This window comes from Phoxinus phoxinus (genome assembly GCF_949152265.1).
Source record: "Phoxinus phoxinus genome assembly, chromosome: 7".
Classification (NCBI taxonomy): Eukaryota; Metazoa; Chordata; class Actinopteri; order Cypriniformes; family Leuciscidae; genus Phoxinus; species Phoxinus phoxinus.
The window spans coordinates 2477649-2501400 of NC_136882.1; the positions used below are offsets into that span (position 1 = coordinate 2477649).

At 38.8% G+C, this 23752-nt stretch overlaps 1 protein-coding gene across 9 annotated transcripts in view; it reads right to left on the reverse strand.

The window, feature by feature from the left end:
- The window catches only part of LOC307002185 (uncharacterized protein), a 445540-nt gene that overhangs the window by 88780 nt on the left and 333008 nt on the right, over positions 1-23752 (reverse strand). Inside the window, exons 2-3 of one of the 9 annotated variants that reach the window (XM_079619512.1) lie at positions 23020-23135; positions 20464-20596 (exon numbers count right to left, since the gene is read on the reverse strand). The exons of 6 other annotated variants lie outside the window; for them this stretch is intronic. In XM_079619512.1, coding sequence (XP_079475638.1) covers positions 20464-20548 — 85 coding nt within the window. In that variant the 5' untranslated portion in view covers positions 20549-20596; positions 23020-23135. Of the gene's footprint in view, positions 1-20463; positions 20597-21307; positions 21534-23019; positions 23136-23752 lie in introns of those variants that run through there. 2 more of the 9 variants (XM_079619513.1, XM_079619514.1) reach the window with 2 other exon arrangements.

Below are 23752 nucleotides of genomic sequence, written 5' to 3' on the forward strand. Positions count from 1 at the left end.
AGGCTCGGGTAATCCCACTGCTTAAGAAACCCACTCTAAATCCAGCACATCTAGAAAATTACAGACCGGTATCCCTTCTTCCATTCGTCGAAAAAACACTTGAACGAGTTGTTTTCAACCAGATCTCCTCCTTTCTTACGCAGAACAACCTCTTGGACAACAATCAGTCTGGCTTCAAAAGCGGAAACTCAACTGAGACTGCTCTGCTCTCAGTAATTGAAGCTCTGAGACTGGCAAGAGCAGCTTCCAAGTCCTCAGTTCTCATCCTGCTGGATATGTCTGCTGCCTTGGACACAGTTAACCACCAGATCCTCCTGTCAATCCTAAAGATGAAGGGCATCTCGGGAACTGCACTCCTGTGGCTCAAGTATTATCTTTTGGATAGGTCCTTTAAGGTGTCATGGAGGGGTGAGGTGTCGAAGACCCAACATCTAGCTACTGGTGTGCCTCAGGGCTCAGTGCTTGGCTCACTTATCTTCTCCATCTACATGACATCACTAGGATCTGTGATTCAGAAACATGGCTTTTCCTATCACTGCTATGCTGATGACACACAACTCTACCTCTCATTCCAGCCTGATGATCTGACAGTAGCCGCTCACATCTCAGCCTGCCTGACAGACATTTCTGGCTGGATGAAGGACCACCACCTTCAACTAAACCTTGCGAAGACAGAGCTACTTGTAATCCCGGCTAACCCAGCACTTCATCACAACTTCACCATTCAGCTCTTCACTATTCAGCTCGTCATCCATAACTCCATCAAGATCAGCCAGGAACCTTGGAGTTGTAATTGATGACCAATTAAACTTCACAGACCACATTGCTAGCACTGCCCGGTCATGCAGATTTGCCTTGTACAACATCAGGAGGATCAGGCCCTTCCAATCAGAGCATGCTACACAACTCCTTGTTCAGGCGCTTGTTCTATCCAGACTGGACTATTGTAATGCTCTCCTGGCTGGTCTCCCAGCTTGCACTGTCAAACCTCTGCAACTGATCCAACTACCTCAGGTAGTGTCAGGTAGTGTCTGGATCACTATGCTCAACGTGCTCAGTGAAGGCCTGACTACTTGAAAGCAATCCGTGTTAGCAAAGCTAGCCTCAGACGTTCTTAGGTGCTCTCACAGACATTTCTGTGGCCCTGGTTACAGCAGAAGTGCTATTGTCCCTTTAAATAGGGGAATACAATTGTATGTAATTCGATTACAGACAATCGAGGAGGCCTACTGAAGGCCTACAGCCTGGGCAGTGATTAGGCTCTAATACCCCTTTTCCACCAAGGCAGAGCTGGTGCTGGTTCGGAGCCAGAGCCTAGTTTCAAATCGGTTCTTTGTTTTTCCACCGCCAAAGCACCAGCTCCGAACCAGTAAAACTGGTTCTTAAGTAGCACCAAATCATTGCAGGGTCTAGAACGGAGCCAAGTAAGAACCGCTTGCGTCAGGGGCTGGGGGCGGGGTTACCGTGACCAACAAGACGAATAGAAACTTGTGACCGCCATTTTTAAATAGCAGCTAGTCGAGCTAATAGCAGCTCGATTATAATATCCGTCTATGTAAGTTACGGCGAGCTGCACGAACGCGTTGGATTCCGATGTATTTTTGCAATCCCATGAGGATCCATAGTATTGCAACGTCCGTTATTGTTGATGGCTTGTTCGAGATGCATCGGAGCGGCGCGGACCGATCAGAGCTCCGGGAGTGTTTGGAGAGCATACGACTCCTTGTGCTTTTGATCGCTTTAGCAGTGCTTTAATGTCACGCGGCGATCGGTCTGCGAGAAGCCGAACCATCTCGAACAAGCCTGGTGTGTTTTTGTTTGGCGCTGCCGCGCTAGCGTTGCTGGGTAACATGAGATGTATACACAGTGACGTAAGATCTGGCTCTGTTTTGGCTCTCTAGCCTGTGGAAAGGCAAACCGGTTCTTAGAAGAACCGTCAGTAGAACCAACTCCGAACCGGCTCTAGCTCTAGCTCTGAACCAGCACCTGGTTCTTGTTGGTGGAAAAGGGGTATAAGAGAGTATACTCAAACCGACTCGAATGGGAGGGAGAACCTGATGTGTCTCTACCTAAGCCGCAGAAAATGTAGTTGTTATGCCTAAATAACGCAAACAAATAATTAGACCACACTTATAAATGTTAAAAATGTTTTTGTCATGGATAAATAAAATGGAATAGCCTCCGCACGGACAATAATGAAATTATTTTAATTAAACCATATTGTTTGGGGAAATAATACAAGAAAAAAGTGTTAATTATTATTAATAATGCATCAATGTTTATTGTTTTTGAAAAAGAAACACACAATTAGTATTACTGTTTCAAATAACATAATTCCTGTTTGAGTTGCGCTGAAGATCTGAATGAACACCGGGAAACTGAAGCACTTTATTAACAGATTAATAAACTCATGAAACGCATCCTATGAGATTATTCAGATATTTATACCATTTAAACATAATATTACAACTTATGTCTGCAGAAAATGCACGAGTGACCTTGAACTAAGCTGCGTGCTGGTCAGAATGTGTAACTCCTGTGGTGGATGCGCTCTTCTCGTAATAGTGAGCTTGAGCTAAAACACGGGCGAACAAAGAATTCACAACATCCTTTTACAGTCGTGTTCTCATTATGATGTTATGAAGCCTATATGGCAGATTTGTGCTGCACATGTTGTACTTTACATGTTGCACTTTACATGAAAGTGATTCCAATCATATTTCAATCAATTAAAAACCAATGGGTTTAATTGGGGTTATTATGTAGGGGAGAGAATCTGCATAGAAAATAATAAACATTTATATATGGCCATTGAATCTTGCATCCCTAGTAGCTGCACATTTTTTAAAGTTAAATTTAAGGCTTTTTAAGACCTGAAGAAATCAAAATCAATACCATACATTAGGAGTGTGCAATACTGACAAAAATTTATATTGATATTTTCAAAGTTTTGTTGATAATAATTAGATTTTGTACTGGTACCATGGCTGGTTTAGTCCTGTAGTTGATAGCAGACTCACGCAGATATTCATATTTAACATATTCTATGCAGTGGTCAGTTCACAGCAGTGACAGAAATTAAATTTTTATTAAGGGGCAATATTTGCCCTTAAATTGATTTCCAGGGGCATTTTCACCTATATATGGAAATTATTTCTAAACGTATTTAGAGGTATGCATCACCTTTTATGTCAAATTCTAACATTCAAATTAAATTATATTAGCATAAGACAGTATCACTGTAAAATTAAATCATTAAATTAAAATCCATCCTTGCAGTGCAGAGGTCACACAGAAGCGGCATCCAAACTGGCAGTACTATATTTACACTTAATTTACAATTGCATAAATAAAGCTATTCAATATTTAAATATGAAATGATTTATAATTTTAACATATTAATTAAAGGGTACTTTAAATATAAAAATAAAACCGCCAGTAGGTGGCAGTAAGTCACTGTCTTAATAAGCGAGTTGTTGGAGTCATTTATTCAACCGATTTGTTCAAACGGCTGATTCATTCAAGAAAACAAGTGATTGTTCATTGAATCAATGATTCGTTCAAAACGTGGATTTCAGTTGAAAACATAAAATAAAATCATCGCTGTCTGTTGGACTACGGCTTCATTATGAAATTCTCGTCGGTGAAATAAAGGGGAAACAAACAATATTGACAATATTGTGTATAAAAAGTAACTCACAATGTTAACTTTATTGTTAATTTAACTGTTGTATAACATAAATAGCACATTTGCAATTGTGCACAGGAAAACGGCACTCTTGCCCATGTGATATTCTAATATAACAACATAATTTGATATAAATATAAGACAATAACTCATTTGGGGACATACCTATAACTGCACTGACACATCACGCAGTGAAAGCAAGCATGAGAGACATGCGATGTCAGCTCGATCAAAATTAATCAAAAGTGCCCTTCTCAAACAAATAACAATGATAATATTGTGGTCAATAAAACAAAATGTATTTGCTTATAATTAACATGACAATGTGTACAAAACTAAAGTAGCCTAACTTCACATTTATTTTTACGTTTCTGTCAGTCTGAGGTGTCGTTGCTGTGGGTCTTGCTTCGGTCACTTGCTTCGGTCTTGATTGACGGGGTCAGTCTCCGTTTTCTAGGGTCTAAAACTCCGGAGTGTGTGTGTGTGTGTGTGTGTGTGGACGGCAGGCATAACCGTAGCTAAAGTTATGCGTTTTAAAATGAAAATGCACTAGTGTAAACGTAGGTATCCCTCAGTCTGCTCCCACTGAAAAAAATTATTACAATTTAAAATAATGGTTTTCTATAAATATAATTTATTTCTGTGATGCAAAGCATATATATATATATATATACGCCCCTTTTTACATTTGAGGCCCTGCCGCTGAGGAACTCTCTGCACGTCCCTGATCCACTTGTTGATCTTGGATTGTTTTAAAACAAATGGCGGAACGCAAAAATCCAAAACTGGCATTTCCTGGAAGAGGATCCGGCTCAAATTAATCACCGGAATCAGGAAAGTCAAAAGCTGGGTTGAGCATGTGGGTCATTTCTTGGGGTTCATTTTATACAAGCAGGGCTTAATTTGAGCCTGAACACGACGTTGGATCCGGATCCTTTTTTATTGGATCCGGCACCTAATGTGTCACTATGGAAAATGAACCACCTAAATTAAAAATTGTCTTCAAGTGACACATGCCTTGCTCTGGTTGAGATTGCTGTTAGCCTCGTATCCCAAACAAGCAAAAATCGTTTCCGCCGGTCAAGAATGTGGAGACCACGGTGTACAGCAGTAGTGCGCCTAACATTAATGCTGCTAATGCTCCTGTAGTTAGCGGGGATGATGATGATGACCCACACGGGGAAGGAGATGAAGATGACGACGAGACGGCTGATGGGCACTGTGAGATTGTGATGGTGACGGAGGATTTGTCGGGACACTCAAACTGGGCAAATCTGGATGGACGCTCAGTTTACAGAGAAAAAAAAAAGTGATCCCTATTTAAGTCCCACAAGTAGTGGGACACATGCTGTTCACATGTTCATGGTCACATGACAGAGTGCTTGTCTCATCCAGTGGTTTTATTGGTTAATTTAATAGTCAGATGGATAATTGCTGCTTGTGAAAACGATTGTAGCAGTGTATTATTACATCTCGCACCCAAGGGCATGTTCTGAAATTAAAATAAACATTGCCCTGATGTACACACCGCGTTGTTAAGGTTTTTTTAGTCAGAGAAGATATGTAGGCAGTGTAAAAAAAAAAAAAATTCCATTACCTCCAAACCCCCGTTTTGAGTCGCCGGATCTAAAGTTCATGCGGAAACACTTTATTTCCATTTGTACGGAAATGTAATATATGACATATATGTCCCTATATCGCTAGTGACGCCGTCATATATGCTAAATATAAGACAATATATTGCTATCACATACATATCTCTACATATATGTTGATATAGGTTTTTAACATATAAATTTGCCATATTAAATGAGTATATTGACATATATTAATATGATGCATATGATTATTATTTATATAATACTGTATGTTTTGACCATATATGTCACCGATATGTTTAATTTATATATGCCAAACTATTTACTATTTAACTATTTATTTCAAGTCTACATATCCACATTTCTATCTCATTTTTGAATCTTTTATAAATAAAATGTATTATTTATTTTACCTCTTGTTGACCAGCTCATAAAAACAAAACAAATACTACACAAATTCTATTTGAAAACTGATAATTATATATGTGACATGTATATAAAAAAAAACACTATTATACATACATAAAATATATGGGCAGGTTTTATATGTCAATTGTTCAATTTTCTAATAGGTTTTATATATGGGCATATATATATATATATATGAGTCATTCCACGAAACCGGTAGAATTTGAGTCCCTCTGACATTTTTAAGTCTATTTTACATATTGGGTAACCAAAATATATTTTTAAAAGCTTTTTGTATAAACTGAAATATTTCCTTTAATAAAGTAAAAAAGAAATGACATAAATATTATCTTTATATTATAAATTATCTTGTTTTATCAGTTGACACCCCCTATTTTGCCATGTCCCTCATGGCCTTCTATGAAAGTGTATTAGGGATATGAACAATAAAATTAAAAAAAGTCCATATATTTTGCATTTCCCATAAATATAAATCTGTGCTTATTTGCTGTTAATGTTTTTTTTCTAAGTAAGTTCATGATTTTTTATTAAAATCACATTATTTAGTCCCGTCCCTCAGTAACCCCTCAACCCCGTTACGCACGCCATTCTCCCCCCATAAAAATAATGGACTGATCCTTATCTGGCATCAAGAACAGGAAGTGACATCATTGAAGTCTTCTGAACAACATTGCATGCAGACACAGGCAAGTTACCACCAACTTTTATAGTTATATCTTATTTGTATTGTGATATTGTGGTTGTCAAGCTCAACGACTCAACTCAGTTACATCAAATAAAGATAGAAAACTATCACTTGTGAAAATTATCTTTGTCATTTGAACAATATACACAGTTTCTTAAAAGCATGCATGCCATGTGCTCTCCTGTCATTCACTGCATGTAGAGCAGTGGCCATTTTGAGCAAAAAATCACAACCCCGTCACACTCAACCCCGTTATAATTTTGATCATAACGGGGTTGTGAGATTGTGCAGAAAAAGCCCAGATTCTCCTGCTGCATTCCATTAAATAGCCAAAACCTCTTTCATATGTTAACAATGGGAATTTACATTCAGAGTTGACACCTTTTGGAGGTAGGAGACCATTTGCCTAGAGACCAGTCTTCCTTTGTGTGCCAGTTTCTCTAAACTTCTCAAAACCTGATTTCTTTTTGTTTAATTAAGTTGGAAATGAGACATTTGTACCACTCACTCTGAGACATTAAAAATGATACTAAACATAATAATCATTCATATTAAACCACATATATATTCTTGTTTGAGTCTTTAGGCATGAGAGGGAGTGAGACTGTATGGGGGAGGTCAGATGTTAATTTCCAGCAAGGTTCTTTGTTTCGTAGACCAGTCTATCTCTCCAACCAGTTTCTCCAGTCTTACAGTCCCTCCTTGGCCCCATGGGTCATATTCGGATGAATACTTACGGGGTCACAGTAAGACGTTTGTTGTAATCCTTGAGATGTAACTCAGAAAGTGTCTTTGCAATGTTAGCATCTGTAGAAGCTCAGCGGGTTGTGTTCACCTGCAGAACACCTGGTCTCACCAGGTGTATGTAGCTTGAGTCCAGCAGGTGGATGAATGCGTTCAGGTTTTCTTCTTGTGATCCTGTGATGTAAGCAAAGTTCATAGAGTCAATCTGGACCTTTGTGATTTGTTCAGTTGACGTGTCATTCCTCCATAGAGAAACTTCTGCTTCTGTGGCACCTTCCCCATGATGATAATCTGATTCCCTCCTTGACCAATCCGGTCACCTCCAGCGGTGCGGTTGTCTGGGCAGACCTCAGTGGAAGAAGGGCTTCTCCTTTGTTCCACACTGCTTTGTGTGAGACACCTGACAAGCATCTTAAATGTCCACTTCACGATTGAGCACTTATGAACTTAAACTCTTTAAGGAAATGCATAAGAATGCAACAAAACAAAAGCATGTCATGTTCAATATAAAATATCATGTTCATGTCAGCAAGTGTGAATGGTACATCTGGTCTCAATTGTTCCTCAAGGTCAGGTAGGGTGGTCCCATTTTAAATATCCAATCCTTCACTACCCCCGTGATGATATTAAATGGTAGTGGAATTTAAATATTCTTGGTCTGACTTACTCAAAGGAAATGCAGCAAGAGGTCGGTGTTATCTAAATAATCAAATCGATGGTACGCATCAACAAATCTTGTATTCACAGTAATAATAATATCTAATCAAAAATCATGAAGAAATACATATATAATAATAATTGTTTGTTCAGTAATCTGTAATCTTCCAATGCATAATACAAGAATGGAGATCGTTCATTCCTTGTAATAGTGTGTGTGTGTGTTTGTGTGTGTTTAGTCATTCAACAGTTTGGTGTTTGTGTGTGTGTCCTTGGGTGTGTGTATGTGTGTGTGTGGTTTTGTGTGTACGTGTGGGTGTGTGTGTGTGTGTGTGTTTTGTGTGTGTGTGTTTCTGTGTGTGTGTGTGTGGTTGGCTAAGTCACAGGACAGGGTTGAATTGTAATTTTTTGTAATTGATTGAAGCGTTCACACTTCAGATCTAGTTTGTTTTTTATAATGTGTCTGTTATTAGAGGCATTGTTGAGAAATCATGGGCCCTATGATTTTCCAACCACACCAATAACAATCAGTTAAACATTTTTGAATTTTAATAGCAGGTCTGCCTCTGCTTTAGAATTTGCATTATCAATTTGTGACTGTAGCCATTCATGTGTACGTTACAGTGTTTTCCCATGAGTTGGTAGAGTGTACTGTCATCATGGGATCAGCTTTGCCATCCTATGTGTGTGAAGCTGTCTGGATCTGTTAGTGTGATGATGGACAATAGATCATTAGTGAAGTGTCACTTTTGGGCTCTATGCCATCTTTATCTTCTTATGTGTAGTGTTCAGCGGTAATGTAGGTGTGTGTTCAGTGTTCATGCCTAAGAGATGGGTGGAATCAAATATGACAATTGTGTTGTAAATTTAGATCCAGTTCTAACTGGGAGGCCATAGTTATGCAGTAGTGTGTTACTGTGATGTGTGAGTGGCCTCTTGAGTTGTCTTTTCACCCATTTCCCGAGTCTCAGGTTATGTTCTAACAATCCCGCTGTCCTGCTTTGTGCAGGTGGAGTCCGGCCCGTCCTGGCGTCCATCTTCCGTGGAATTTCAGTGTTAAAACCTGAGACAGAAACAAATGCAGAGAACCACAGTTAATTCAGATATTTTCAACAGTTTCAAATTTTTAATTCCTGTTTTCACATGAAACCGAGTTTCATTGACCAGGTCTGAATTGTTGCTGTTTCAGGGCAGTGTGTGACACCTAAAGCTGCTCTTGGAGTTCAGTCTTCACAGTCTGCTTGTGTCATGAGCATTAGAGATCCCAGTTCTGCTGGGGAAATCTTCTGGATTCATCTGAGTTTTTATCACTCATATTGTCATTTTAAGTTGCTCTCATTACAATCAGATCTGTGGGCAGAAATTTGTTCACCTGGATCGGTGTTGCCTGTTTTATGGTGTCATTCACACATTCGGTTAGTGCAGATATTTTTTGACCTGCAAGAATCTGTGGTACCCATCTGCTGTTTAGCATTTCACACCCTCCTCGTAAATGTACTTCTCTGATCAGATTAAATTTTATTTGGCTGTTACCTGTGTCACACTTCTAGTCGTGTTTGCAGTGGTAAAGTCAAAAATAAAGAATAAAATAAAGATATACCCCCCTCCGGTTTGGCACTGGGGAGCCCACAAATGAAATTCAATTTTAAGGATGATATTATATTTCGAGTTATAATACAATCGCTATATTTAAAAGAATTCAGATGTTAAACTATTAAGCCATTTGCTATTGAGCTGCTACCCGACTAGCAAATGACGCTAATAGCTGAAGACCTTGAGTAATCAAAGTTGTCAGCTCAGTGAGCGTTTTAGATGCTTTTGAGCTTTGGTTATCTGCAGAGTGCTGTTTTCTGTCAGAGTGTGGTTGTCTGCGTTTTTTGAAATAGGGTGGAGGTCTGCCTCTGTCCAGGGACCAACACTTTTCCTCTGTATGGCCTGTTTTGTGACAGGAATTACAGAATCTGCTCAGTTTTCCACAGTGTGGCTTCCTGGATTCTCCTGTAGACGGATGATTTTCATGACATTCTAACACAGCTACCTCACAATGCATTTGTTTTCGTGACTCAATTCGTGTTGCCCAGCCAACTATACCTTCAAATGTATTTTGAGCTGGAGAAGCACCATACGTGAGCGATTGCTGTACACGCGGACCTGCATTTGTAAGCAGTAAATCAAGGAGAGTTACATTGTTGTGGTTAACATTTTCAATTCCAGCATACTCCTCAAAAAGTTCAAACATATTTTCTGCATATGTCTCAAACGATTCTTCAGGATTCTGTTTCCGATTGAAAATCAATTCCCATCCAACAGGACTACAACCACGCAGATCACGAAGGCATTGTTTGAGTCTATTAAAGATTTCACTCTCAGGCTCATTTTGACACGTTGAGTGCACAATGGTGCCTGTCATCAAAACCTGTGGTATCTTGTAGATCAAAACATCTGGTATTGAGCTGATAACAATTTGCCAAATATCTTTTGGTTCGAGTTGAAATGCATGTTTTAGACTTACAATGCGTCGCCACCATGGTTCGAATGGCCCTTTCAAAGGGAATGGTCCGATCTGTGCTTTAAACAAGTTACATTCAGTTACCGTTAAAGGACGTCGGATGCTTGACTCTGTGCCGTTTGGGTGCCGTATCACCTTAAGGGCTGAGACAGGCACTCTTTTCAAAATTTTATCACGCGCTTCATCTGTCTGAAAAGATACACGATTGTTAGAGCAGGCTGCCTCATCTAAGTGCACATTTTTCGTCCCATCGCTGTTGAGCGTTATGGGAGACTTGGACTTTTTAGCATTTAGCTTAGCCTTAAGATCTGCAATGGTGTCTTTGTGATTTTTACACTTTTTAGTCAGGGCTAACTGTTCAGATAGTAATCTATCTAGCTGTGTTTGAAGATCTTGAATCTTTGTCTCTGACATTTGTGCCTCCGCATTTTTAGAATGCACTTCTTCACATTTAACCTCCATAAGCGAAGATAGAAATTTTGTTGACTTATGTAGCTGTTTATAACTTATGAAGTTTAAAGCCTCAATTATCTCACCATGTTTTGATTTCTTCTGCTTACTACCCACTGTTTTCCACCAAGTGAAAATTTCATTGTCAATAGTGTCTATGTTAAGACCTTTTCTACTGAGTTTGCACAGTGTAGGCTCGACCTTTTCGGCCCATAGTTTAAACAGGACATGTTTATTATCCATGTTCCAATTTATATTTGCTTAATTTCACAATGATGGAAAGGGTTTTTCGTTATAGAATTAATGAGAAGCGCGTTCGCTGTTTCTCTTTTTAGATTTCAAATGCCTATTCTTTCATTTTTTAGTCTCTTTAAAGACTACGTGTAGGTAAAATTATTATTTTAATGTTTAATTATTCTCTTTTGACTCTTTAATAATATTTTATCCGCTTAGATTTAGGAGACTATATCACTTAGAGGTCCTGGTCTTTCGCAGGTCTCTCGACACAAACTCGCCAGTTCTGGTCATCAATCAGAGGTAATTGGTTATATATCTAGGATTTGCCGTAATTCACACGTACACAATAAAAGATACTTTTTCATAACTTCCTTGAATGCCCCCTCAGGAACTTAATCTAATCATTTACTTTAGTAGACAATTATCTAAAGTAACATTAAACTAAGAACAGAGGTATGAGCGTACCCAAATTTAGATTGCTTTCGCTATTTCTAAACGGAAATTAACCCGCTCCTGCATTCAAGTATACTTGCAATGATGCCAGGTCTCAGCCCCTCGCTGATCTGGTCGCAGAATTGTGGAAATATACGAATCCAATAATCTATTTGGGAAAAACAATCTCAGAGTCATTTAGAGTGAATTCAAACGTAACAATGCATAAATTTTGTTCAAGATTCAGAGTTACTGAACCCTAATGCGCGACGTTCTCTGGAACTTTGAATATGAGAGTTTTTTGGTTTCAGGATTAATAAGATGCGCGTTCGTTGTTTCTGATTTTCAAATTCATTGCGAATCACATCATAGCATGGCATAGACACACGTGTTTAATTCAGTTCAACACAGGACACATGGCCTAGAGGATATCTACAGCCTCTACCTAAGTGTTTCAAGTACACTTACAGTAAAGCAATCCCCTGTTTAAAGAATAAACTTAAATTTAGCCTATGCACATTGTTGTACAAACGACTAAATTGTGTTCTATGAGCATAATGCGTTCATACAATTTCCAATTTGAAAATTAACAGAATTATTGCATGCTTTTTAATCTCATATGTGTTAAAGTTCAAGCTTTCAAATGTAGTTTATCAAGATTAGTTTAGGTTTAGTATAGGATATTAATGCTTTCAATGTGACTTTGGGCCTAAACCGGTGGGCCGGCAACACAAAGGGTTAAGCGTTTGGAAGCAGCATGGACATATTTAGCTTAGCCTAAAACTGATTTTTAGCCTGTAAATCATGTCATCCTATTTTTTCCAAACTTCTTTGCTTTTCATAAACAATTAATCGACCTGCCTTTTTATTTATAAAACGCGTTTTTCGATCGTTTATAAACTTAGATTTTTATTTCTGTTGTTTGCTCATTCTCTGTGTTGCTGGTTTGTTTACAAGCCAATGCAACAATGGCAAAAAACATGCGGCTGGTTTTAAAACGTTTAGGCTTTATTTTTTCGGTTCTTCGTCGAGTTATTCATTATTTGGAAGATGTTATTCCAATTTTAGGTTTTGTTTCTTGTTGCTTAGGCAAACAAGGAGATCTTTAAAATCTATTCAAGTGTTTTCATTCTTCATCTGCGCTGCTAATCTAATCACGTCCTCACACGTGTTTCTAGACAAAGAACCTTCCGACCTGTAACAATGCAAACATTTTCTCAAACACTTCTAAAAAGGGCAGAAAAAGTTGACTTACCACAGCGGCGGAAGAAAGAGAAGATGTTCAAACCTCTGTGTTGATTTTAGATTCCCAAAACTTTTCTGGAAAAGACTTTGCTCGCGAAATCCATCTGAGATCACGTCGGGGTCACCACTGTAAGAGCCGCGCTATATTGGTCCAATGAGGGTTTCCAATAACACGGGAAGGTTTCTTGCGCGTTCCGTCTTTCCAGCATCTCAAAGTAATTTGGGTTAAATGCAATACATTTCTCATATGTATTTACTCGTTATTTCATCTGACTCCATAAATGAAAGGTTTTGATAATATCTATGCATCACTAAAAGTGAGCGAATGTTTGATTATTACTTTTAGACTATTAAATGAACAAGGTCAAAATCAGTTTGAATAATCAAATGTAACAATTTATTAAATCAGGTATCAGGTCAATTGTATAATCAATTCAAAGATAATCAATATAAAACATGAATAAAAGAAGAGATGCGAACCCAACCTGATGCAAAAACATGAGGCTGGAAGTTTCGGTCACTCCCAGCCATCACGGGCCAGTCTAGATACAGAAAAAGCCCAGATTCTCCTGCTGCATTCCATTAAATAGCCAAAACCTCTTTCATATGTTAACAATGGGAATTTACATTCAGAGTTGACACCTTTTGGAGGTAGGAGACCATTTGCCTAGAGACCAGTCTTCCTTTGTGTGCCAGTTTCTCTAAACTTCTCAAAACCTGATTTCTTTTTGTTTAATTAAGTTGGAAATGAGACATTTGTACCACTCACTCTGAGAAATTAAAAATGATACTAAACATAATAATCATTCATATTAAACCACATATATATTCTTGTTTGAGTCTTTAGGCATGAGAGGGAGTGAGACTGTATGGGGGAGGTCAGATGTTAATTTCCAGCAAGGTTCTTTGTTTCGTAGACCAGTCTATCTCTCCAACCAGTTTCTCCAGTCTTACAATGGTGAGTAAATTATGAAATCATTTTCATTTTAAAGTGGAGTATCCCTTTAAGTAAATTGCTCTGAAATAATTTTTGATTTAATGATATCAATTTAAACATCTACAGACAAAAATTAGTCTGTGATGGCACCGACAACAGCGGCAGAAAGGCAGAGGCAGTATCGTGAACGCCTAAAAGCTGATCCTGAGAAAAGGGAGAAATACCTGCTAACTGAACGCCAGAGATGGAGAAAAAATGTAGAGGCAGGAAAAAAGAAAGGTATAAGTGAGTTAAGTGGAAGACAACAGCGGCTGAAGCGTAGAAAGTGGAGAGCAGCTTACAAAAGAAGCAAGGAGAAGAGAGAAGCACTGAGGAATGTAACTTCTCCACAAAGCCCAGATCATCCCCCAGAGCAGTATCCACAGCAAAGATCTTCAAGGTAGAGCAACAGTGAGCAGTTGAGTTTAAGAAAATGACTAGGCTGAGTGTTAGAACGTTGTAACACTTTAGAAAAAAAGTGTAGTTAATAAAAGTATTCTTAGTTGTTTAGTTTGCATGTGATAGTTTTACTGACTGAAAAAAACATCAGATTTATGGCCGCTTGCTGTTTTGTCAGTCTCCAAACGAATACAAATTTGTCAAGACTTTTTACCCTACTACATCCTTTTCCCTTTCCCTTATTATCCTATCATATCCATTTCTCATCATTATTGACTAATATGGTGATTGTATTTGTAGGCAACATGTTGAGGGGAAGAAAAAAATAAGAAAAGAAAGCAACAGCCTGAAGAAAAAAATAGAAGAACTTCAGGAAAGCCTGGCAAAAGAAAGAAAGAAAAAAGAAAAATACAAAAAAAGGTACCAACGTTTACAGAGGCATTCTGATTCACCACGGTCAAAGGTGAAAGAGCTAACAGCAAATTGCCCTGTAAACCCTAGAATCAGGAAGACATTGCTGTATCACCATTCACTAATTAAAGACATCAGTAACAAATACCAGCAGACCAACAAAGAAAGGGATAGACAACTAATTGCAAAAGTGACAACTGGGAAAATTGTCAAAAAATACAGGTTACAGAGATATGCTGAGGATTCCCTTGGCTTTTCGAGTAAGCGTTGGCAGCATAAGGAGAGTCTTAACTTTGAAAGGAAGAAGACCAACAGGTTCACTGATGAATTCAAGAACAGAGTGAAGATGTTCTATGTAAGAGATGATGTCAGTAGAATCACAACAGGGACCAAACAAACACTCACAAGAAACAAAGTCAAGATGCAGAAGAGGTTTCTATTGGATACACTAAAAAATCATCACAGAAGATTTTTATCAGAGAACTCTGATGAAAATATCTCATATTCACTGTTTTGCCACCTTCGACCATTTTGGGTTGTAAATCCAACAATCTCAGAGCGAGACACATGCATGTGTAAGTTGCATGAAAATCTGAGCTTTGTGGCTGAGAAACTCAATCAGCTGAAACTTATTGAGACTAGTAATCTTGAAAACTTGGTTGAGAAGGTGTGCTGCAACTCATCCAAGAAGAGCTGTATGTACGGAGAGTGTGTACACTGCAAAGACAAGAGTGTCCCAATTTCCAGTACATATAGCAGTATGACCAAAGTATCTTTCACCCAGTGGGTAACAGAAGATAAAGAGATGGATAAAAAGAAAAAAGGAGAAGACAGGTCAACTGTCAAGGTCACCATCAAAAAATCTGTGGAGGGTACACAGGAGAACCTCACTGAGCTGTTCCACACCTACATACAGCGGTTTAAACAGCATCACTTTAACATTAAGCAGCAGTATGCTTTCTCCCGCGAGCTAAAGAGGAACATGTCAGGGGAAGAGGCCTTGATACATGTCGACTTTTCTGAAAATTACAGCTGCAAATATAGTTCCCAGATTCAAGCCGTCCACTTTGGGGCTTCACACCAGCAGGCCACTCTGCATACAGGGGTGTTGTATGTTGGTGGAAAATCAGAGCATGTGTGCTTCAGCACCATCTCACCCTGCAGACATAAAGGCCCTCCAGCAATATGGCAACACCTCAATCCAGTGCTGGATTATCTCCAGGCCACACATCCACAAGTGTCTGTGCTGCACTTTTTAAGCGATGGCCACTGTACTCAGTACAAACAACGAGGAAACTTCTTTTTTTTTAGCACAGAATTAAGGATTCAAGGTAATGTGATTAACGAAGAGGATTCAAGGCTGGCTCTTGGAATTTTTTTGAGGCTAGTCATGGAAAAGGAGCCCCGGATGGTGTAGGGGGAGCCTTAAAAAGAACTGCTGACATGTTGGTGGCAAAGGGGCGTGATATCCCGAATGCACAGGAACTGTTCAAGGCCTTGACTGAGACAAACACAACCGTGAAACTGTTCTTTGTAAAGAGTGAGGATGTTGAGAGTGCAATGGAGAAAATGCCAAAGCAAATACCAGCAGTCCCAGGAACCATGAAAATCCACCAGGTGATTACTCTGGCTCCAGGAGAACTGATACACCGTGATGTCAGCTGCATGTGCACAAGACGCACAAAAGTGCTTCAACACAAAGTGTTTCAGTTTTGGCCAGGAGATACCAACTGCTATGCCTGTGCCGCAGCCAGCTAGTGAAGGGAATCCACAGCCACAAGCACAAAAGGAAATCCAGTGGGGAAGTCCAGAGCTGCTTGGGCAGTGGTGCATGCTCAGATATGATCAAGAGCTGTATCCAGGTATCATCCTTAGCACAGATGAAACACATGTCCAAGTGAAATGTATGCATCGTGTTGGGCCAAACCGATTCTTCTGGCCGGCTCGGGATGATATTCTCTGGTACCTGTTTGATGACGTTCTTGAAATCATTCCACCTCCAACGCCTGTTACAAAGCGCCATGTTGAGATCTTGAAAGAGGTGTGGGCCAGACTTTGAATGAGAGACGCACGCACGCACTCACTCACTCACTCACTCACTCACTCACTCACTCACTCACTCACTCACTCACACACTCACTCACTCACACACTCAATCTCACACTCACTCTCTCTCACTCTCACACTCTCTCTCACTCACACTCACTCTCACACTCACTCTCACACTCACTCACACACTCACTCACTCACTCACACACTCACTCACACACTCACTCACACACTCACTCTCACACTCACTCTCACACTCACTCACTCTCACACTCACTCACTCACTCACTCACTCTCACACTCACTCACACACTCACTCACTCACACACTCACTCTCACACTCACTCTCACACTCACTCACACACGCACTCACTCACTCACTCTCACACTCACTCACACTCACTCTCACACTCACTCACTCACTCACTCACTCACTCACACTCACTCACTCACTCTCACACTCACTCACTCTCACACTCACTCACTCTCACACTCACTCACTCTCACACTCACTCACTCTCACACTCTCTCACACTCACTCACTCTCACACTCACTCTCACACTCACTCACTCACTCACTCACTCTCACACTCACTCACTCTCACACTCACTCACTCTCACTCACTCACTCTCACACTCACTCTCACACTCACTCTCACACTCACTCACTCTCACACTCACTCTCACACTTACTCACTCTCACACTCACTCTCACTCTCACACTCACTCACACTCACTCACTCTCACACTCACTCACTCTCACACTCACACTCACTCACTCACTCTCACTCACTCACTCACTCACTCACTCTCACACTCACTCTCACTCTCACTCTCACACTCACTCACACTCACTCTCACACTCACTTTCACACTCACACTCACTCACTCTCACACTCACACTCACACTCACTCACTCACTCACAAAAGTTATGATTTATGTTGAGGACCTAATCAGTCAATTATAATGTTCTAGTATACGGATACGGTTGTTACACACACACACTCACAAAAGTTATGATTTATGTTGAGGACCTAATCAGTCAATTATAATGTTCTAGTATACGGATACGGTTGTTACACACACACACACACACAAAAGTTATGATTTATGTTGAGGACCTAATCAGTCAATTATAATGTTCTAGTATACGGATATGGTTGTTACACACACACACACACACACACACAAAAACACACACCCACCAGTCCAATTTGTCATCTTATAATGTTCTAATGTAGCTGTTAATATTGTTTATATTGTTAATATTGCCCTGCAGTTGGGATAATAAAACTCTGTTAAATTGCAATTTATACTTGTTGTCTTTCTTGGTAACACTGAAATACAGTGTTTATATAAAATTTTTCAGTGAATTTGAGTAAAAAAATACTATTTATGTTAAACTGTATTTGTCTCTTCAACCCCGTTACCATCTTCACTCACTCTCACACTCACTCACTCTCACACTCACTCACTCACTCACACACTCACTCACTCTCACACTCACTCTCACACTCACACTCACTCTCACTCTCACTCTCACACTCACTCTCACACTCACTCACTCTCACTCTCACACTCACTCACTCTCACACTCACTCACTCACACTCACTCACTCTCACACTCACTCACTCTCACACTCACTCACTCTCACACTCACTCACTCTCACACTCACTCACTCTCACACTCACTCACTCTCACACTCACTCACTCTCACACTCACTCACTCTCACACTCACTCACTCTCACACTCACTCACTCTCACACTCACTCACTCTCACTCTCACACTCACTCTCACTCTCACACTCACTCTCACACTCACTCTCACACTCACTCTCACTCTCACACTCACTCTCACTCACACTCACTCTCACACTCACTCACTCTCACACTCACTCACTCTCACACTCACTCTCACTCACTCTCACTCACTCACTCACTCACTCTCACACTCACACTCACACTCACTCACTCTCACACTCACTCACTCTCACACTCACACTCACTCACTCTCACTCACTCACTCTCACTCACTCACTCTCACTCACTCACTCTCACACTCACTCACTCTCACACTCACTCACTCTCACACTCACTCACTCTCACTCTCACACTCACTCACTCACTCTCACACTCACTCACTCTCACTCTCACTCTCACACTCACTCTCACACTCACTCTCACACTCACTCACTCTCACACTCACTCACTCTCACACTCACTCACTCTCACACTCACTCTCACTCTCACACACTCACTTTCACACTCACACTCACTCTCACACTCACTCACTCACTCTCACACTCACTCTCACACTCACTCACTCTCACTCACTCACTCTCACTCACTCACTCACTCTCACACTCACTCACTCTCACACTCACTCACTCTCACACTCACTCACACTTACTCACTCTCACTCTCACACACTCACTTTCACACTCACTCTCACACTCACTCACTCTCACACTCACTCACTCTCACACTCACTCACTCTCACTCACACTCACTCACTCTCACTCACTCACTCACTCTCACACTCACACTCACTCTCACACTCACTCACTCTCACACTCACTTTCACACTCTCTCACACTCACACTCACTCTCACACTCACACTCACACTCACTCTCACACTCACTCACACTCACAAAAGTTATGATTTATGTTGAGGACCTAATCAGTCAATTATAATGTTCTAGTATACGGATACGGTTGTTACACACACACACTCACAAAAGTTATGATTTATGTTGAGGACCTAATCAGTCAATTATAATGTTCTAGTATACGGATACGGTTGTTACACACACACACAAAAGTTATGATTTATGTTGAGGACCTAATCAGTCAATTATAATGTTCTAGTATACGGATATGGTTGTTACACACACACACACACACACACACACACACACACACACACACACACACACACACACACACAAAAACACACACCCACCAGTCCAATTTGTCATCTTATAATGTTCTAATGTAGCTGTTAATATTGTTTATATTGTTAATATTGCCCTGCAGTTGGGATAATAAAACTCTGTTAAATTGCAATTTATACTTGTTGTCTTTCTTGGTAACACTGAAATACAGTGTTTATAGAAAATCTTTCAGTGAATTTGAGTAAAAAAATACTATTTATGTTAAACTGTATTTGTCTCTTCAACCCCGTTACCATCTTCAACCCCGTTACCCTAGTCTCAACCCTGTTACACGTAAGTTTTTATTAATTTTTTTTTTTACGTTTATGAAAAAGTAATTTAATCTTTGTTGAACTCAGTCTGAAATGTTTAGAGCAATAATAAGAATACTGATTTTAGTTAAAATACGGAAGGTAAACAACTTATTTGGTAAAAAATGATGAGGTTGCTGTCACAAAAAGTGACTATTTCAGGGTTTAGTATACCAAAAATGAGATTTTATGTAACTTTAATATTTGCAATTACTAAATTAGTGTGAGGGACATCTGAATAAGAGGAAAATATTGATTTCATCACAAATACATTTTATAATCATATTGAAAGAGCTCATTTATTGTCCATAACGGGGTTGAAGACTAATAGTGCTCTTTCTTAAAATAATAACCAATAATAAATAGGGATTTGGTGCCTGAGGTGGGAAAATAAGTTTTTCTGAAAGTTGAATATTTCATTAATGTTGTGTAGTGTTCAGAAAAGTAATATATATTGGCAAAAAATCAAAAAATGTTTAAGTCCAAATCGTACCAGTTTCGTGGAATGACTCATATATGTGGATATATTTCATATATTACATTTCTGTATGGGTGGTCATGTGATCTCAACAAACATGTCTGTCCACATGAAAAGACCCGCTCCACGTCAAATAAAACCGCTTTAATTAGGACACTCATATGACATTCTTGATAAATATCATTCATTTCTGTAGATCATTTTAATAAGGACCGAATTAAACTAACCTGTTTGTTCCTCAGTATCTTCATGTTTCACACTGAACACTTCTTCAATCTTTATGTCTTCACTCTCCTCTTTAATCAACGCCATCTTTATAATAGTGTCACGTGGATCTCAGATGTTTCTCCAGGAGTTTTCCTGTGTTTGGACAAAAGTCATGTTTAAGATCAGAATAATTAACAGAAAGAAAAATAAATCTACAGTAAATCTCTGTGTGTGTGTCTCAACCAGCTCTAGTTCAGTAGTTCAGCGCAATGGTGAGGGAGTCAGTCAGACTGAGAGTTAATGGACTTACATCAACTGATTAGACAAAAAACAAGCACTATAAAATAATAGGTCAAAATAACAAATTAACGGTATACAAACACTTCATATAATGATTTGTAGATTTTACATATCACGTCGTCATGAAAACATTTGCTATTGGTTCATAAAAGTTGTCATTATTAATCATCAAATTTGTGTTTTCGTTGTATGTTTACACTGTTTTGAGCGGCAGGATTCGTCAGCGCGCGGTGATTCAAGCGCTTTGAATCAGTGAGTCATTTGGCAAACGCATTAGATTCAATTGACTCGGAGTTTCGAAAAGCTCCATTTCTCCATCACCGCTTACCAAAACCCGAATTCGTGTTTGCGATAAACTGATACACGATATAGTGCGCGAAATGAGACGCACCTTTTCTGTTACACACATGTGAATACGCTTTACTCACACAAAGAAACGCAATAATTGTTACATTAAGCATATTACAAAGATATGTTCAATAATGCATGGTCATATGCCTCTTGTAGAAACTATCAAATCCATGTGTATCGATTTAAACACTTTAAATGCATAAAACCACAAACCTTTCTTCAGTCTAATCACAACAGTTGCAGGAGCACGGCGCAGCTTTATGATGTCATATCGCCAGACCAAAATAAAAGTCCTGTTCAATCTGCTATCCAACATCCAGAGTCCATGATGAAAAAGATTAAGAACTACTCATAATTGTTAAAAAGACTGTATTCGTTCTTAAAGCACTGTTCATGTGTCAGCATTGAAATTCATTTCCAAACAATCATTAAAACTGACATTTAACAAAAAGAGACAGGGTTGTGTAATTTTATTTTATATATTTAAAAATATATAGAATATTTTTTATATTTATTTTATACATTCTCTTTACTGTATGTAGGCCTACATGTATAATACAATAAAATTACTTTGTTAAATGTCAGTTTTAATGATCAATATGTTTCATATTTTATAAAATGAAAACAAAAAGAAGCAGGGTTGTGTTTTATTTTTCGTGTTATAAATATATGCAGTGAAGATAATCAATGTACGTGTTGCAGGGGCGTAGCCAGGACATTCTGGGGGGGGGGGCAGTTTGGGCCAGTCTTTTATTTGGGGTGGCACTTTGTTGCACACTTGAAGTACGAGACCGTAGACAAGATGAAATGAAAATCAAGTTAGTATTTACTAAACATTAACACAAATCAAACAGAGCACACTGAATGCATCTCTTTTTCTTCCTCTGTTGTCGTTTTTTAGGACCCAGGGATACTTTCTCTAGCTGTCCAACCTGCGCCTGATAGTGCTCTGCATTTATTCACAATGTCTTTGGATTAATACCAATGAACAGGGGTAAAAGAAAGAACAATTTAACACAGCAAAACATGCATCTGTACTTTTGTCACCATAACCGCCAGAGGTGGACAAAATACACAACTTCCTTACTTGAGTAAAAGTAGAGATACTACTGGTCAAATATTACTCCGTTACAAGTAAAAGTTGTAAAGACCGGTGTTTACTTAAGTAAAAGTACAGAAGTACTCATTTTTAAAAGTACTTAAGTATAAAAGTAAATGTCAATGCATTGTTTTATTATTGTTGCATGTAATAGCCTACTTACAGTACCTTATGCCTCTGAATCTATGCCTGCTACCCTCATATCAATATCACATGTGTTTCTATAACACAGTTCCAGTCGTGGGATTGAATAAGTCACTCAATAACGTCCACAATGGTTTCGGACACCCAAATGGCTGTTCCCAGTTTTTTGGCTTTTAGTATGAATATGTTAGCCTTGTTATCTATAAGCTAGTGTGCTCCAAAACAATGAAAAAATTCGCATTTGGAAGACAAAACTCAACGTTGAAAATTAAAATCATGTTGATGTAACCGTGCTACACTCTAAGCGTGAACTAACACTGTGCTAGGTTCGAAAGGAGCTAAGTGATATAAACTGTACCCATAAAAGAAAGTATCAGACCAGGTAAGTAGTAACCAGTTACTTTTACTCACATTAAATTGCAAATAACAGTTGAACACAATTGCATAACATGTATATGAAAAATAAAAAAATGGGCCCTTTAAAACAAATGAGTCTCTGGTTTTGTCCTTTTGTAGTCGTTAAAGTCTGTTTCGTGATCACTTTCTGAATTAGTCAGTCCTGTCAATAGTTCGGTGTCAAAAGTATGTGTCACCAAGTTCTGTGACAGTTTTTCCTTTGTAAGGGAAGTTTGCACTTGGATGAAAGAGTGGGTACCAGCTCAGACGACTGATACTTTCCTACCATGAGGGGAAACGTTCGATGAGTTGGTCTGCGTCTCTTCACAATCACACTGGGAGGCTCGCCATCGATAGAAAAAGGATCTTCCAAGTAGTTTCACTCTGTCCATAAGACCTGACCTGTTTTTTTTAAACAGGATATTTAAAAGAATGTTCTATATATGTTGTACAACAGTCATACTAAAGCATAACAACCATGTAACATTAAGCATCACATGCTGCATAATACTAAATGATCACATGTTCAGGCCTATTTATCACACTTTAGTTCAAACTTCAAATCTCAACTCAATATCTAGAATATAACATACACAACCTTATACTTAATTAATAACAGTTGATAATAAATCAACAAAAATGGCATACTCTTATATCCCTGGATTAGAGAAAAAAACTGTAAACAATACAGGCTCTACATAAGTTAAATGGCAACACATAGCTGTAGTTGCAATATTAATACTCCAATAAGAGTACCCTTTTTAGAACAAAAATGTTTTATCTACTCACAGCAGAATTTAAACATTAAAGTTTAACCTTTCCACTCACAACATTAAAATAAAATCATCATAGAAACCATATAGTATTTTTTATAACACTCCCTTCAATAGAAATGCTGTGTAATTCACTCAGCTATTCCTTAAAACAAACAATTGAACATAAAAACAGCTGTGTTCAGGTAACTTAAATATCAGCTTACTATTTCTGTAGTCTTTGTAAACTTTGTATGGCAGTTAGCA